Genomic DNA, 19,129 nt, shown 5'->3' with positions numbered 1-19,129 from the left:
GAATGAAATAAAAAGTAGGCTATGCGTGATATAATTTCTGTGCTACTATTTGAACTACCAAAGAGTCTCAGCAGCAGAGCTAATTTTGGGCTCACAATTTGGCAGGCAGGAAGTCACCCTGGCTGTTCTTATCTGATGATTTATAGCAACTAATTAAAGCTTAACGCCGGCATTAATAACATATGTGCAAACCCTTCATAAGTATTCTGTTCTAGTCGCTGTCTACAAGCTATGCCCAAAGTCACAAGCAAATAAAGATCTATTCAACCTGTGTAAGTTACCCCCAACCATATCCTAAAGCGTGTTTGTGTACGTGTGCGGTCCTGACACAACTAAGTCGGGAGATAAACTAGAAAGTTCATCCAAAGGTGAAAATGCAGAATGATCTTTGATCATCAACAGTGTAAAAAAGTTGGTCGAAGCAAAGATGGCAACATGAAATAACAATGAAGAGTTGAACAAAAGAGATAATTCTGTTGGCACCACCATGCAAAAGCAAGATCTTCCTTATCAAACTTGTGAATTCTGACTTGCTCCAGTCTTAACCCGGAATATACACTTCAATAGGTGTACCACACATGATGTATTCATGCATGCTGTCAGTGGAAGTTTGCTTCACTCAAAAAGAAAACTTCTAAGGTCAAACAAATTTGTTGAGTAGCATCAACATTGTTAACCAGCGACTGATCCGAAAATCTTCACACATTAATGTCTGCCATGTTAAAAACAAGCTCCCATGTGATGACATCAATAAAACGGTACACTTTTTTTTCTCATTTTCGTGTCATTCGATTCACATAAATTGCTGCGATGGTAACGACCATGCTCGCTTTTGTTGTCTTTGTTTTAAATGGATTGACTCATTAAAAACATATGGCTGTTATTAGTTAATGGAAAAGCACGCTCTAATTGTGTGAAAATCTGGATTATATTCATACATTTCAACCTCCAAATTGTTGAAAACATAAAAGAAAGATCCAGTTTAACATGACATGCAAATTGTAGAGTATTTTTAAAACCTTTAAGAGGTAGATTTGACAGATGGAGAGCTATTTTTAAGAGTAATTACGGGCTTCACTTTGTAAAATGGAATTCAAGGAGACTCAGGACACCCTGCAATCAAAATATTCAATTAAAAGAAAAAAAAGAGCTACAAAAAGATTGTAACTAATAACAGTTTTGTGTCATTTCCCTTAGAGTAAAAGAAAAAAAGTAATTATAAATGTTGCAAACTAAAATGATTAACCATTACATCATTTTAGTAGATGCTATTTTAGCGAGATCGACTTTACACCGAAAGCATTTTATTCCAGTGAAATATCTATTTTGGATTCTCCTATATGCGTAGTCACTTGAATGGAAGGCAGCACCTGCCATATTTGCTAAGAAGATATACTCTTAACTGCTGACGCCGGTGGACGAGGTGATAAATCACACCTCCCAAGACGTCATCTAAACGCTCTTATCCTTTAACCTCAGGTAGCAAGGCTAGTGTAAACCACGGTCAACATATCACTTCGGCCATAGTCCTCTGGCTGACCTGCGGGTTAATAGAAACGTCGTCAGGCTTTCATATGCGCTCAGCCATCCACCAAGGAAAGGAGCAGAGGAAAAAATGGGAAGAATACACAGGGATGATAGTAGCGGACAATGTGCTGAGTAAGTACCCAAAACAGGCAGGCAGAGAGCCATCTCACAGCTTCTACTAACAAAAACACCTTGACTAAAGAGCTTATTTAGACATCAGGTGAAGAGACAACATTTGAAACAGGGCGGGGGATGACCGATACATGAGGAGAAGGATAAAGATAAAAAGCGCTCTCATGTGCGAGCTCCCATCTAGACCTGATGAATGAAATCATTAAATAAATTAAAGAAAACAACAGGAAATTGCTTTGGCTAACTAGAATCTCCGACCTTGTTTTTCTCTTTTTTCCATTCCCTTGTATTTGAAGACTGACTATACATTGCAACAGATAACATCCAACCTTGGGGAACTAGTCAAGCCATTTAGTAGAATCATTTTGTTCATAATTATAATGTATGTTTTTCCCGCTTAGAAGGAATAATAGAAAAAGCAATAATATATTGACTGGACAGGCAAATGTCTTGCACTGTCTCTGTGGATACTGTTGATTGGTTGAATGGTTGAATGCTTTCGTCCCTTGTGGGCACATAAAAACGTCTCTGTCTATCTAGCTCGCTAGATAGTAATCTAACAGTACTATATATATCCATCCATCCATCCTTTCATCCATCCTTTCATCCATCCACTTATCTTCACTTGGGTCACAATGTATATATTTGTGTTTTTTTTAAGTGGAGAGCAACAAGCATTCACATCTGTGGACAATTTTAATTGTCGACCTAGTATGCATATCTTGGTCATATTCTACATATATGGTTTGCATTATTTGGTATTTTTAGGACATGCGATTGGCAATAGCATGTGACAATTTTAAGGATAAGAAAGAAGACCTTCATTTCCTCCAGAGGAACGTCTGCTATTTCACTTCCATCCACTTGCACTTTCTTTTGGCCTTTGAATTATAAAGTGGACATTTGAGAAAACAGAACAGGGTGTACTTTTAAATTTACACAGACTTTAATTTTGATATCTACTGAGGAAAATGTCACTTGAAAAGCTGACGATACAGATGACAATCAGGTAGAGCATACATTGAAAGAAAAATTACTCAGTCGTGTGTTTAAGTTTGCACGTGTGCTCAAAAGTGTTAAACATGTAGGAGGTAAAAAATCGGAATTATCTCAACCTTAATACTCCGGTCGCTTCCTTTTGCCTTCTCCTCTTCCTTCCTCTCCTCCGGCTCAGAGCCGCAGATAAATTATAGATGCTTATTAGAAAAGGGCAATATTCAGCATCCCAAACAAACTGAGCAGCAATGGACATGAAAAGAGGAAGCAACAAAAAAAAGTGCTGATGATGAGATTGTGAAGAGTTAACATTGCAGGAAAACTAGTGAGGGAAACCAAGAAACATTTCTATTTCTAGGTCAACTGCGGAGTAAGGTGCCGTAAGAAGGTGCTACTTAAGTACTGCATGAAAATTACAGGTAACAAGGAGTAAACTGTCAAGAAAATCTATGTTGAAATAGACCGTGTGTACGTGTGTGTGTGCGTGCGTGTTGTGTTGAATGAGTTGAAGAGTCACTTTGTGTGTGAGAGTTTTGAAGTTCGGCGTATTGCTCCTAATCCTTCACTAAGTTGCGAGTTAGCGCTTGCAAGTGTCAGTTCACGCGTGTAATGCCTACGGATTATGTTCCATCCACATTAAATGGACAGGAAAAAGGCATAAATGCAATATGGAGGCAGGGAAGTGTGGCGGGGACTATGTAGAGATTTAAAGCAACTTTTTTTTTTTTTTTTACAAATTCAAAAAGTTCCTAGGTGTTTTATTGAAACATTATTTCTAACATTTCTCTGTCAAAACACAAAAACTACAGATTCCCCTCTTTAAAATTAACTCATTATTCACTTACAGTTTAGGTCGTGATAATGTTTAGTCCAATAGAGAAGACTTTGCTGACCCTGACTGTTTTTGAAAAACCTCAAACTATCATGGCAGACTGATGGCAATGTGTTGCATAGTCCTGTTCCATATACGTTAGATATGTTACATCATGGCACCCGATGTTTGCTAAGCTATTACAAGACAGATGCAAGACAAAGCACGCTTTGATGCTTCAGTCCCTGCTGAGCCAGCAAACTGTTGCCGTGTAACGTACACACACACACACACACACAGTCGCACAAGCCACCTGCATATGTCCGCACGGACCGCCTCGAGAGAGGACAACAGTAAATGAAGCTCACACTCTGAAATCCATCACGCACGCTTTCACACTTGGCCTCCCGAATGACGCCGTGGTCGCATCTGTCTACCACAGTGAGTGAGAAACAATTACAATGTGAGGAAAAATACGACTGCAGGCATTTTTGGCTATTTTTCTCCTAAATTTGCCTCTGCTTGTGGTTATTTGCCATTGTGGTCATGGTGGAAAGATGTAGCCTGGTCCCACATGGGCTGCCAGCGCAGGAACTGTGGTGAACTTCTTATTTGTGATTTATCTTTTTTTTTTTTTTTTAATGGATGCATACACACGGCAATACAGTAGAAACACATGAACTGGCACATTGCTTAACAGAAATTAATGGGCTTTCCATCAATCTTCCAATTTTTGAAAACCCGACACGGATGAAATTGCTAAAATCTGTAAATGACAGTCAACATCCTGGTCGTGCACAAGCCATCAGGGGCATAAGTCACATTTGATGCTCTAAGTTTCTTAAAAAAATGCTTTAATATTTTTTTTCAAATTGTTTACAATATAGTATTTTAATTATTATGTTACACAATCTTTTATTCTTTTTTTCATCGTTCTTCTTTTTTTCCTGAAATGACATTTGTGGACTATTATATTTGTACAAATGATCCTAAGCTTTGTTAACTGACTTTAATACAAAACAAAAAATGTACCGTAATTTTCGGACTATAAGTCGCACCAGAGTATAAATCGCACCAGCCATAAAATGCCCAAAAAAGTGAAAAAAAAAACATATATATGTATATAAGTCGCCCCCCCACCCAAACTATGAAAAAAAAACGCGACTTATAGTCCGAGAATTACGGTACCTGTCTTTGTTTTTTTCTGAACACAAGCGGCTGGATGAATTTCTAGGTACATGATCAAAGCTGACCTGCACAGTGGTGTTCTTAAATGACACTATTTAACAGACAGACGCTGGACGGACAACACGGTGGACACACACCGAGCGAGGGTGTGAAGTATCTTTTTCATCGGTAAGTGGAACACAAAACAACTTATCCAAAATGTGAAGTTATTTCTGTCAATGACTGCAATTCAGCTAAATTAAAAGTTATTTCTGTCAATGACCACAATTCAGCTAAAAGACGCGTTGGCCGTTTTTTCAAGAGTTCATTCTTTAGCGTGTTTCACTTGATCTGAGGAGGTTAAAAAAAATGAGAATACGCACAAAATTGAAGTATGAAGAAATTGATAAATACTAATATTTATCCCACGAATTTCTCTGAACGCACAAAGTGTCCTCGTCAGATAGCGGCACAAAGGATCACAAATGGAAGTTTAAAGGCAAACTTTTGGGCCAGACCAAATTTCTATCCTAAATACTTTGAGGAATTGACTTTGGGCTGTTATAGCAAAGATAGATGAAATTTGCTGGACTGTGCTGTGATCTTATGGATGGCCTTCTAGCGATAAGACAGAACCCAAATGGCGCGCAATTATATGTGTTGACCACCTACAGTAGAATTGACAGATAATACAAGCGGTGTTTTATTTTGTTTTTTATTTAATACTGCATACATTCATTACAGGTCATCCAAAGACGCAGCTAAACTTTGATCTCTTGATTCAGCCTGATTTCCAAACCTCAACTTTTAGTAGGGTAACATCCAAGTGGGTGTCAACACAAATCAATCCATTCATGGCGTATCGCAGAAAATTGCAGATTGCAGATGGTTCGAAGAGATATCGAAGATCAGGTAATAATGATATTTCCAAACAAATAGTACCTTTAAACACTGCTAATGTTGTATTTGTGACTCAGCAAGGCGGAGTGGAGCGGTTGCAGTGTGCCTGGGGCTGGTCGCTCTTCTCCTGCTGGGTGTCATCATAGCCATGCTGGGCCATTGTGAGTACATGATTGTGCTGTACCAACACTTGCATTCTTACGTGGTTCTTTGAAGGATTTACAATATGCTTTGTTTTGTTGCAGACATCGGACCGTGCCGTGGGAATGACATGGAACAAACCAGTGATTTTAGCGCGTGTCCCAATCTGAAATTACAATATTTCCAATTGCAAGGCAGTTACAACACCTCATTAGAATTGAAAAATCAGCTGGATACCGAGCTGTCTTTTCTAACTGAAGAGAAGATTGCTCGTGAGGTGGCGCGAGACAACCTCAAAGCTAAGCTTGATGCCTTCAAAAGTCAGATGGAATACATGCAGGCTGAAACACAACAACTTGCAGCAAAGCTGGAAAGACTTAGTAAGTAAGGGTTACTTTGAATGCATTTTGTTCCATTTAAATGATCAACTTTGTGCTTCTTTCAGGAACGGGATGCCCACAAGTCATGCCGAACCGAATAGGTGCTAAATGCTACTACTTTTCTAAGCGGGGCGTTACAAATTATTGGGACAAGAGTCGATATGACTGTGAAAGACGAGGAGGTCGATTGGCAATTGTCAAGACAGAAAGGCTGATGAGGAAGTTGTCCAATACGATGTCTTCTAGAAACCAATGGATCGGTTTGTCTCGTCGTCCACATTCCGTGTGGAGGTGGGTGGATGGTACAGATGGGCCCCATGGAAATCTGTGGCAACGTGGGTACCCAGTAATGTACAACTATAAACAAAGCTGTGCGACGCTCACAGGTTATGAGAATGTGAGATTTCAAGACCAGTCCTGCAATGAGGAATTAGAGTGGATTTGTGAGAAGGATATCTGATAGCACAAATAACATGCAGTGTTAGTGTTTGCTTTGGCACATGTCTGTACCCACATGTTCAAGGTGCAAAACTAACCTTTGTTCAATACCTGTGCACCAGCAGGGAAATATAACTCAATTAAAATTTGTCCCCCAATATAAAACGGTGAAACACCATTGTAAGTTTTGTTTTAAGTAACATTTTTTTAACATTGTTAACTGACACACATATGTATAACAAAGTTATCCCACTGTGTTAATAAAAGAGAGAAGAACATTTTTGGATGCTTAACTGTTTCCACATTTCCACAACTGTAAATCGTTTTTGTCTACAAGTTGTCAAGTTCTCAGTTTTCGCAAGCTTTGTGATGATAGGGACATTTTGATAAGCACCTTTTAAAAAAATGGGCCAAAAATGAAAAGTCACTTTGCTTTTGTGCACTACCTATGACACCCTTTCCCAAGATAATAGTTTATGGGTTATGGGCCGCGTTCTTCGCTATTTATGATCAAACGAGAGGAGGCGACGTAGGACGTAGATTCAAAACAAGGGCCAAGAGGATGAGAATGGCGGCTAGGAAAAGAGAGTGTGACCACACAAAGTAAAAAATCTTCACTAAATACTGGCCTACATTTTCCTGTGATGTTCTCTTCAGCAATGAATGGAGGTTTGCCTTGTGAAGCAGGGAATTTTTTGCATTAGTTTAAAATTTATACATCATAGTATTCTGTTAGGAATATAAAAGTGTTTGTGATCAAAGAATTGCAAAATAAAGTAATACAAAGCTACAAAGAATCCAAGGAACACTTATGAAACAAACACAAGAATGTTTCCAGAACTTCATGGACAAAAGTAACTGAGGCTGGCTTTGTGACCCACTCTGTATGTGTGACACAGCCCAGGAGACTCCCAACAGTTTTTGTAAACCACAAAGAAAAACCGCTCAACTATGCCAGCGAAGGAGTGAGTCTGAAGCCTAAGTTAACAGAGCAGTTGCTAGACACCATCTGGCCACTAGGGGAGCCACCGAAATTTTGTTACTTTACGATTTAGTTGCTGCTCAGAATCTGTAACAATTCAGATACTTGAAGCTTTTTGCACACAACTGTAATCTTTGTTGGAGTTTTTAAGATGTGACAAGATTCGAGTTGCATGCAAGATCCAATCCATCCATTTCGTCTAAGGCTTAGCCTGTACAGCTAGAGTACTGGCTAGAGTTTTTATTTTCTCGTCTTTCTTTGTCCATTAATTCTAGAAAACAAATGATACTGAAGGCGGTATTGATTGTTCACTGTAACACTGAAAATGATATCAGGATGATTTCCAAGTGTGGTGAAGTAAGATTGGCTCATGACAACGCCGGTCTACGCCACCGTGACAAAACAGACCTTGTTTGCCACGGCTGCCATAACGCCTCGAACATCCCAGTCGGCGTATCCAAGGCGACAGATTGGCTCGCGTGTGTTTGCTTTGAGGCGGAGCACATGCCTGGGGAAACCAAGACAACACCAGTTCTGCTCCTCAACGTAGAGTCCATACCTAGATAACTCATGATGTGACTAATGTTCTCTAATGTTGAATGTAAACAATAAAATGAAAAACTAAATTGAGAAAATAAATATGCATGCAACGTTATGTAAAGTTACGCGGGCTCCCTATAGTGATATGTAAAGCGCTGAATTAAAAGCTAAAACTTAGTGGTATTACAGTGGCTTCAACTTTGTTTTGATTCTATGATTTAACTACAGTTCAGTTGTATTTAACTTTAAGATGCAATATATTTGCATTTAATCTTTACGTGCGATTTTAATTGAACTCCTATGCAATATGATTTTTGATATGATGTTGACTGTCACTCTCTCAACCTCCCCCACACCTCCCACAGACACACACACACACACACACTCAGTAAGGCAGACAGCTGCCTCACGCTGAGTCTCAGTTTTTCCCTGCTTCTCTTTCTAAGCATTTGCTCATTGGGGGCTCAGTTGGTCTCTTAGCGCGTAAGGAGCATGTCTCTTGATCTGTATGCAAAGTGCCTTGAGATAACCCCAACTTGTGAATTACCCCAAATATAAAACATTAATTGTGAATACATTTTGTTAGGTTTGAATTTGACCATTGACAGTGCTTAATTTCGGACAATCAAGGAAAAAAAATGTTACATTAAGTTAGTTAGTTCTGCGTCTGACATCATTGCTTATGTCATGTTGAACAAAATGCATGACAATGGGATTTTTTTTCTCACAAAACCTTGCCATTATAGTTTTTAGCAATCAATCTTCCACTTGCACAAAAGTGCAACTTTCAATTTAGTTTAACAGCAAAACACTCCCATTTCAAAAACATGACTAATCACTTTAAATGTTTATCCATACAGAATCATTTCTACAATCAATTCTGATCTGAAGAATCCGCCAAAGTAACTTAGAAAAACTTGAGCTCTCCTGAAGCACTCATTTCCACAGCCACAGCTAAAGTTCCAGATAAGCAATATCTTTTAGGATTGGAATTCATTCAGTCCAAATGGATGCAGGAAGAGCATGATTTGTAAAAACAAAAATAAAAAAATCTCAAAATCTCAATCTTACCGTAAACACCTTGGCAGCGAGCAAAGGGATAGATGGTAGAAAACAACAAAATCCAAAAAGGTTCCATGTTCAGCTGTGCTCCGTCATAACCTAAACAAAGGAAAAGAGAGAACATCTTTTAAAAAGCTGAGCGATTGCTGTCATGAACAAGAAAAACAATGAAAGCACTCGTACAGTAAACCTTTTTGGCCAATTGTTTTTTTCCCCCCCCCATTCTAAACCTTTAAGCCGTGAAAGTAATATTCTCGAACAAGCTCCCACTGCATGGCCTACAACATTTCATTCAATTTAAAGGGCGGGTAATTCAATCACAAACGGTGGATTATAGGAAGCTTACAAGCAAGGCATGGTAGAGCATCAACGGGCATGCATTGTATTTGGGAGTAATTTAGCGTGACTGTCCTGGTCCAAGTCAGTACCGGAGCCGGACTGTAGTAATCGGAGGGGATGACCCAAAAACACAGACAGTTGCTATAATCACTCAGTAAAGAAACTAAATACATGAACATGCAGGAATGTCACAATATTAGGTACACTTGCACAAAGAGTGCAAATCTCTCAGGGATGTAATCACAAACAAAATTGGTGGACAGTTAACCAAAAACAGGAAATATTACTGCAAATGTGCTTTGGTACTTTCTTGGAGGTTACTAAAATATTAGGAACATCCCCCTCATATGATGCAGTGCAGTTTGGCAACACAACAATAAACATGAATTAAGTTGATCTCAAATTAACTTACAGTCTTTGCACTGTGCACGCAATGTTTCGCATCCAGTGATCATCAGGTGACTTTATCCTCGATTTTTTTTTTTTTATCTAATGTGTTTGCTTAGCGATGCAATTGGCGTATATGGAATGATTGCGCAATCAAATGCAATTCATTCAGCTGTCACGACTTGAACAGGAAGTGTGCAGGTGTCCCTAATATTTTGACCGAACTTTCCGCGTTAGGAAACCTCAAAAAAAGAAGAAAAAAAAAAAGAAATGCTATTCCCTCAACGAAAATGACCCGAGAGTTGTATAAAGCACTATAATATAGTAGTTTTGTTTTAATGACTGTTTCAAAGATAGCGCTGCTCGGCATGACGCCAGTTTATTTTCAAACATGGTGTGTTTAATCATTGAACCATTTTAAATGCATGCAAAAGTGCGTACACATGCATCCTGCACATAAATCGTTATGGATACGACTAAATCAACTCATATGTCCACTAGACAGTGCCGTGTGTCCGTCTACCTTATCTCGGTGCGGTTCTGTGGGTCAGCCAGCTCCCCCGCGCAGCGCGCTCTCGTCCGGGCTCCGCTCAGAAAATTCCACCGCTCCCGCTTCTGCACCACGAGAAAAGTTAGAAATCCTCCCGTAAATCACTTGATCGACTTGAGAGAAATCTCCACAGTGCCTTAAACACTTTTACACCAGCTCCAATCCAGACTGCCAAAATTCAAACCAAAACAAAAAAGCCCAAATCAATAAAAGCAATTCTCCTCACACAGTCCTCCAATTGTTGCGCGGATGACGGTGCGACTCTTACAAGGCTTGTGTGTGGCTGAGGGTGGAGCGGCGTGGACCTCCGCTCTGGTGAGGAGGCTCAATCAGAGCCGTGTCTGTGGACTCCAAGTGATGCTGGCCAAGTGCGAGATGTGCGCAGACTGAGAACGAGCGTGCCTGTTTGTGCGCAGAGAGAGAGAGGGAGGAGATGGAGAGAGAGAGAGGGAGGAGATGGAGAGGGAGAGAGGGAGGAGGAGAGCGAAAGGGAGGACAACAGAGACTCCACAGTGGTGAGGTCGCGAGGAACAGGTTGTCCGAAAAGAACACGAACAGGGAGCTCTCCTCTTGGTTCCGATGGGTCACCATGGGGAGTTGTGCACCATTTGGGAGGCGTTCAACACCAATTAGGAGCTAAGAAAGTTTTTTTAACCCCCTTGCCTGCAGACCAATTAAAATGACAGTCAGAAAAAGATTCCGCACTGATTCCGTCCCTCCCCTCTCGCTGTTACTTCAGAATGGTGTACTTAGATGTTTGTCCACAAGAGGGCACACTTTCAGCTCAACACAGCTGTACCTGTACTCAACTGGACACTATATTAGGTACCCCAGCTGCATTATAAAGAGCTGTATTATTGTGAATGGGTACACTAATTTACACTATTTTTAGTCAGAAGTTTAAACTCTTTCCATCCGTTGATGCTTGTGTGACATCAAAGTACCAAGTTTAGTGTTTTAAGAATTGTAGCTTCAATTATTTTTCTGTGACATTTATTTAAATGGGCTATTAGAATATTGGGGTGGGGGGGGGTCAACCACATGTTTATTAGCATGACAAAGGAGGCATCTAGTTATTCAAATCTCATCTTCAACACTGAGTTTGTGCTTTTATTTATTTCTCAGCTCCTTACTGCATTGTATTGTTGGTAATATTTTTGGTTAACTAATATGGACATTGTGTTAATATTAAGATGTACAGATTAATGCAATCATGATATTATTGTTGTTGTCTGCTTGCAACTATAAAGCACAGTACATCTTTAGCTATATGCTTAATGCTTGTAGTCTATTTCAGAGCGATATATTCATCTGTTAATATTAAGTATGAGTCATGTAAACAATAGGTCATATTTGCTATCAGGATAGACAAATACACAAAACATAATAGTACTGATAGATCAATCAGTTTAACGTTATGATCATAATTTTGGTTGTTTGCATTGCATTACACTGAGACGTGTTCCTAATATTTTGACCCACGTACTGTATGTACCTCGCTGCAAACTACACTCACAGTTACGCAACATAAATATAATCGTATCCTTTGACCAGTGAGTGCAGACTGAAAGCGTTAAGTACGTAAAACAATTTTAAGTGATGACATTAACACAATTTGAATTCTCATCCTGCATCCCCACTAAGCAGGAATGAGCCTCAATTCAATTTGGACATAATTTAATGCAATGGTTAAAGTATCCTTGTAAGAAATGACATTGGACTCTAATGCACGCAATCACATCTGGGTAATATTCTTGCAGACGTCTGAGATGAGTAAACTGGAGATACATTAGGGAAGTGCAGCTATTGATAAGCAGCTACTAAGACATATCATATTTATTTTGTTTGTGTATGCATTTAATATGTTCAAAAGGTTTCTTTCATGATTTCCCTTTCCTTAGAAAATAGAAAGAAAAAAAAAGTCCACGCCCAGACAAATTTGCAAGCAACACAGTCCATCATTGTTGAGGTTTGCGGTGGACCAACTTAGAGACAATGCAGCAAACACTCGATACGATGGGATTTTATTTAGAGCAGCCATCAGAGAGCTGCATACTGTAATGTGATATGAGGAGCTTAGTTAACGCTTTTTTCTCTGGCACCAAGGCCTGTAATTGATGTTCCATCAGTGCAATTCAATAAGAGCTCCAAGTGCTGTATATCAGCGCTGAGCACTTCGCACACACTCACGGCTAAATGGACAGGAAAGATACACTTGAGACCATCAATAACTTCGTTGTATTTGTGCACGTGCGTTAGACAAATACAAAAGAAAGACAACTATTAAACTTTGATGTCAGACTCCATGGCAAATTAAACACGTTTGAAGAATAGATTGGAATTAGTGGATGATGAAGATGACACTGTGCTAATGAACTACTGGAGTGAACAAAGGCTTCATTTGAAATGATCCTTAATGTCTCTTTATGCATTATATCATTCCAATTTGTCCATTTCAAACAAGCTAGCCATCAAAGGTGTGGGTGGATCTGTCTAGAACACCATGAAAATACTTTTTTTAATCACACCCGACAACATGAAATAAATATTTGGTGTGCATATTTAGCTCAGCCAATCATAGCGGTGGATCGAAAATCTAGCTAAAAAAAATCAAATAAACAAATATTTCAACAATGTGTGTTTGTTGGACACCATTACTCCGGATTCTTACATTTACATGGCAACAAATAGAATCTTAAATGTGATTGGTCAAAAAAACAAATAGTGTATTTTCTTTTGGCTTGGTAACAATTAGAAAACACTCAGACATTATTAAATCTATGGAACATTTGCAAGACAGACCAACATGAGACAAAATGTTGTGGCTGTCCACGGACTGGCTGGTCGTCATCAACTTCTCCTCTCACCAAACACACAAACACACACACAAAACCAGAAAGGGCCATTTTTCACTGGGTAATTGGCGGAAAGGCACACGCTCTCGGGATTCGATAATTCATAACCTCCTCCCTTCCGATATCGGATTGTGTGTAGAAATGGTCTGAGACAAGGGGTGAGGAGCTGGTGGGTGGGGGATGAGACGGGGGGGGCTGCATCATTAGAGAGGAGAAGTAATGGCTCTTATTGATCTCCTCACTCTCTTGCTCTCCTCACCATTTCATGTTTAAAACAACACTGATCCTCATTACCGCGACAGCTGCTGACACCCTGATCAGCGCGCTGGGAAAGATGCAACGTGTAGAAGAGGCGAGGAATAGGTGAGGAAGAACTGATTGGGAATGAAAAACATCACACAAGGACAGAGGAAAAAAAATCAGTCGGTGACGATTTGTTAATGACTCACTCTGTCGTTTAAAAAGTCATTACATTCACGATGCATGGTTAATGTTAACATTTAAAAACAATAATAATTGATTTAAAGACATTTTGAAACTATTAACCTGTCATTTTTAATCAATCATTGAAGTAGGGGGGGAAAAAAGGGTTAGCCTCTATTAATTTTTGTGCTCTCCTTCATATTTGAGTGCTTATTAAAAGTGATTGTTTGCTTGTTTAGGTTGTTCCAAACAAAAAATATTGGATATTTGTTTATTGAAAATACATTCTTCTTTTTGTCTAAGCTTCATTTTGCTTCCCAGGACTTGGGATCTTTTGCCTCAGGCTCCACCACCCAAACCTGACACAATTCTTGCCATAACGTGATGAAAAATATACGGCTGAAGCATAACAAATATTTTTAGTCAACAAAAGGATCAATAAGAAGACAACCGACTTTTTGCATTTCCATTTAAAAGAATATGTTGACAAATTCCTCAGTGTTTCTTTCGACTCCAAATCGCAGAAGAAAAAAACTGAAAACAGAAGACGTTAACTTTTATGCACCACCATGGGGCTGTGTGACATATCTGCTCACAACTTTGACACCACAGGAGCTTTTACTTCAAAAAGTCTCTTCATTTTTTCACTTTGGTCACTAATGCCCTCGGCCTCTGTTTTTTTTTTTTTTTTGTTCCATAACAGCGCACAAGCATTCAACACTCCATTTCTGTAACAAGCCTATTCTGGAACTGTAGGAGGGAGGGAAGGGGTGAGGAGGAGAAAGAAAGCAGTCAAATGGAGAGATTGGCTCCTGAGGGGATGATCCTTGTTGTGGTGGCATTTCCAGGGTCAGCTCATTGCATCCCGAGCACTTAACAAGAAAACCACTCGAAAGCCGGACGAGTGATTACTCCAATTAGCTTTGCATTCTCCCGTGCAATGGTACGAGTGAGCGCCACAAAAAACAAGCTACGGCCCACCTCGGCAGATCTAGTGGTAAGCCATCTGAAAGCTGCGATGCCCACAGGAAATCATCAGTGGAGGAGAAATGTCAGCCCTCATCTTCTGACCCCGCAGATAAAAACCATGCGCTTTATCAACTCGCTCACAGCCCCCGAGAAGTTAGCATACAACCAGCACACACACACACACACTTTAAGATGCTTGACTGCTACGACATCAAAAGCTGTGTGACAATCTTGCTCATTAATAATGAATGATTTGCCACAAAGAGTGTCTCGAGGTCTCTGCACTCCCAGAAGTGCACTCAGTGTGCGAGTGTGTGTGCGTGTGTGTGTGTGAAACACTTGCCTCCAAAAGCCTCGATTGATGGTAGTTATGTGAAAGGCATACTTGAAAATCTCTTACGCAATCAATTACCGTTTTTTTCCATGTATAATGCGCAACTAATTTATTGTCCTAAAATCTGGGGTGCGCATTATACATGGGTACAAAAAAAAAGATTTTTTTTTTTTCCGGATATGACACGGAGGCCGCCATTACAGATGCGCTTTCTTCTCTGCTGTTCACTTCAAACACGCTCCATACGAACTCAATGCTCTCGTATCAGACGCTTGCTCGATCACCTGCTCGTTTGCTGTCACAATGTACCCTACACAAATCCGAAACATTTCTTCGCTATCGAGTTTGCTAGCAGTGATACTGACCGGCAGAATAACATCCGGTTGTTCCCAAAGATGATCTTTTTTCTGAAATAATTTTACGTTTACAGACTTAAGTAGGAGTCCAAATTTGGGTGCGTATTATACATGGGTACAGGCTTTTTTCCAGCATCGACATGCCATTTTTAGGGTGCGTATTATACATGGGGGCGCATTATACATGGAAAAAAACGGTACTTCACTGGTCAAATGTGGACGAAAACCACATCTTGCATAATAATATGTGCTCCTAATACAGTGTTGCCTTGGGATATGAGTTTAACTTGTTCTAAGATCACATGTAAAGCATGTGTAAAGCCATTCACACACATTAAACAAAAGCATGAACCCAATAAAAAGACACAATTTGGAGTATTTTCTTTCGTATTGTGTGCCCCTTGTTTGCTTCGTCTATTAATGTGGGCATTCACCTCGATGGGTTTTCTTTCTCTATACAGTGGAGAGAGAAAAAATCAATCCATTCCAATAACACCCAAAGAAAAAGAGTGTACTGAATGTTATGCGCAAAGAAATTCAATTGGTAGCCACCAGATAAGGAGGTTACCTGGTTAGATAGGAGAGGCAGGAGTGTGAATGCTCGCAAGATGGGGAATTGCAGCTAGCATGTGTTAATTGAGCACTAAGTAAACAAGTCCTGATGAGAGTGACTCTGAGAGGTTGATGACAATTGACTCGGTATCTCTTCATTTTTAATAGCAATCACAGCGTCACATTGCGGCGGGTAATTATGATTTTCCGGCGAACAGGAGATGAATCCAGTGGGAAGCCGAGTGGCTTTGAATTAGTTGTTGTCTTTAATAGACTCTTTCTTTCTTTATTACCTATAAATGATGTGTTGGGATGTACAGCCCCAAAACAAATAAAACTCAGTGTTTAATACTTTCAGAGTTTTCCACCACATGGAGCGTTCTATTGGGACATTGCTTTCTTGTGATGGATTTGTTGTATTACCAATTTGGCTTCACGGAGCGACATTCGAGAAATGTATTTTCTTGATGAATCTCATTTATGTTCAATTTGTTTCCCCAAACAAGAAATCTCATGCAAAGAAATATCCAATGTCACATAAGGAGACGAGGAAAATGTGTCTAAAAATGGTCAATTGGTAAAATTGAAATGAATTGAATGCATTTCAGCTTCTGGATTTTCCTCGTACGTGATTGGCTGTCAGGAAGAGAATATCTCACCACTCACTGATGACCCAACGGAATTTTAGAAAACTCAAAGATGGATGTAAAATGTGAGAATATGTACTTCTCAAGTTCCCTCAAAGTTTATGACATCAAATGAATATTATCACATCGCATCTCTAGAAAAAAAGTTGTATTTTATATTTCTAGTTTTACTCCAGAATAAGTAACAAGGTTTCCCTCCCACACATGTACTGTATTTTCCGCACTATAAGGCGCACCTGATTATAAGGCGCGCTGTCGGCTTTTGAGAAAATTGGAGGTTTTTAGGTGCGCCTTGTAGTGCGGAAAATACGGTACATGAATTTGCCAACCTCCGTGGGGTTATCCAATATCATGGCTCACCCCGGATAAAAGACATTTGTTCTTCCCACATCCGTACACCAACAGGATGGGCGTGTGCAATTTGTTCGCCACGGCAACAAGAATTAGACGCAATGGTGAATTTATGTTTCTGCCTCTTTCAGATGTGATGTGCCAGGTGTCATAGGGGAAATTGTATCATTGCCTGTGTCATGGAATCCGAGAATGAAGTGGGCGGGGCTACTGTGATTGTGTGAGTATACCTTTTTTTTTTTTCAATCCTTTCCAATCAATCTAATGAGCTTTGGAAGCTCCTTCACAATAATGGACGCTTAAATCAGATAAGATATCTGAGGACATTGTGCACTTTCAATACAACAAATTATTTCAAGTAGAGTACATGATTACACATTCTGATTAGTAATCCGTGCAGTATCAAATGATATGTCAGTTTTATATATTAGATAAACGTGTCTCAAAGTTAATTACATTATATGCAGAGTGTAGTTGAAGGCTAAATTGTGTGTTTTGGACAAAGTACACATGTACGGGGCCAAAAAATGCATCACAAAAGCACTGAGTGGAACATACCGTTCAATCCATCAGCAGAGCTTCATCAGAGCCTTTTTTTCTCTGTTCATCGCTTTATCTGGCACTATTCATGGAAGTCATCCAGAAGAAGCGAGATATGCCATCTTCTTCTTTCTTAAAGGTCAGACGGAGAAAAACGTGTTCAGTTGACAGTAATGGCTTGCCACTCTGGGATTGGATCTTCCATAGTGCTGGCTGATTTTCTTTTGAACCTGAGCAAATGTCACAAGCAGACATGATGAGCTAGAGTTCACTTATGAATCTTCGGGAATGAGGATGCATGCTCATAACACACAAAGAGGCATTTTGGATTGAATTTCATACCAGATCAATCAGTTAGAAACCTTTTGGAAGATGTGGTGTATACATGCATACATTTCCCTAATGAAAGTGTGTGAAATCTAACCTCAGACTAAGTGGCTTAACGTGTCGGATGACATTACATATACAAGTAGCGGGCAGTCAAACGCCCACTATGCGCTCAATAACCTCACTACATCATTTACTGGAGAATCTCCATGGGTGTCAAACTCAAGGCCCGGGGGCCAGATACGCCCCGCCACATCATTTTATGTTGGCCTGCAAAGATAAGTTTTGCATCGACTTTGTGTCATTACTAAAATTACAAATTGTATACACTTTTTGAAAAATAAGAGTTATTGCTAGCATTTTTTTTTAGCATCTTTTTAAACTATTTGAACAGTTTTTGCTAGTCTCTGATTTCAAAACTAGTTATCCGTCAGTTTGTTGGGGAGCCGATACTGTATGTATATAGACAACGTTCACAGTGGAGGGAAATATGACTACAATGCGGCCCGCGACACAAATGAGTTTGACATACATGAACCAAAGCACACCAACCTGTCCCTAATCTTATTTTGTGGGAACCCTAACAGTATAATATTACATACCCTAAATTTGGCTCCATTGGTTGTCATTCTTACACCCAATTTAGAATATAAGGCACAGAATTGTTATCCTTCACAGTTTGACATTTACAGGAAGTGATGAGTGAGTCAAAAAATATGCACGAGATCCTATTTGTGCAGAAAACTTGACTTGTACTACATCATCATCTGTATCACGGTACTTTTTCAAAACTTCAAGTCAAAAAACAAAATGCTTCAGATGGAAGGTGGCAGCATTAAATCAAGATGAGACTGTCAGAAGAACGTGTCAATCAAAACTAAATCCAATTATTATTTAACAGCTCTTATATTGGTCTGACATCGGAGCATATATTCCTTTTTATAACTTTAGATTTCATTTGGCCTGACGTTGTCTAACCTACTTCGTGAGAAAATGCCAACTTCCAGCAGTTCCAAAGCAGAAGTCTAGTTGCACTAGCATTGGAAGCCCTCCAACGCCAACCTTGGAAGTTGCATTTTGATCAAGTCGACATTTCCTGTTTCTGTTTTTCCTACTCACTACACGAATTAATGCAGCTTGGCCCGCCAAGACTCATTACTGCTGTCAGAAGACTCTTTAGTTTAAATTCTCCATTAGAAAACACGGGTGCGGCCGCATATATACATATTAGTTAAGTAGATGAGAGCGCCTTTATAGCCGCTCCCTTTGTGAGTTGCGAACACATGCTGACATCACCATAATGAATTGGCTGGGATGCAGCAGATGGCACGAAGCCATAAAACACACATGGAGAAAACGTGTCTAAAAAATCCAAAATGCTGTTCTATGCAGATTGCAAAATAAAGAAACCGAGGGACGCCTG

General features: G+C 39.6%; 1 protein-coding gene across 5 annotated transcripts in view; it reads right to left on the bottom strand.

Annotated features, from left to right (window-relative positions):
* Positions 1–10,752, bottom strand: part of LOC133153175 (MAM domain-containing glycosylphosphatidylinositol anchor protein 1) — a 96,752-nt gene extending 86,000 nt beyond the window's left edge. Inside the window, exons 1-3 of one of the 5 annotated variants that reach the window (XM_061277269.1) lie at positions 10,621–10,752; positions 10,326–10,520; positions 9,086–9,175 (exon numbers count right to left, since the gene is read on the bottom strand). In XM_061277269.1, coding sequence (XP_061133253.1) covers positions 9,086–9,152 — 67 coding nt within the window. In that variant the 5' untranslated portion in view covers positions 9,153–9,175; positions 10,326–10,520; positions 10,621–10,752. Of the gene's footprint in view, positions 1–9,085; positions 9,176–10,325 lie in introns of all 5 variants that reach the window. The other 4 variants (XM_061277272.1, XM_061277270.1, XM_061277268.1 and 1 more) reach the window with 4 other exon arrangements.
* Between the last annotated feature and the right edge of the window lie 8,377 nt (positions 10,753–19,129).

Source organism: Syngnathus typhle, linkage group LG4 (assembly GCF_033458585.1).
Source record: "Syngnathus typhle isolate RoL2023-S1 ecotype Sweden linkage group LG4, RoL_Styp_1.0, whole genome shotgun sequence".
In the NCBI taxonomy this organism is placed as follows: Eukaryota; Metazoa; Chordata; class Actinopteri; order Syngnathiformes; family Syngnathidae; genus Syngnathus; species Syngnathus typhle.
The sequence above is the reverse complement of the archived record's forward strand: the minus strand, read 5'-3'. Positions and strand labels throughout refer to the sequence as shown.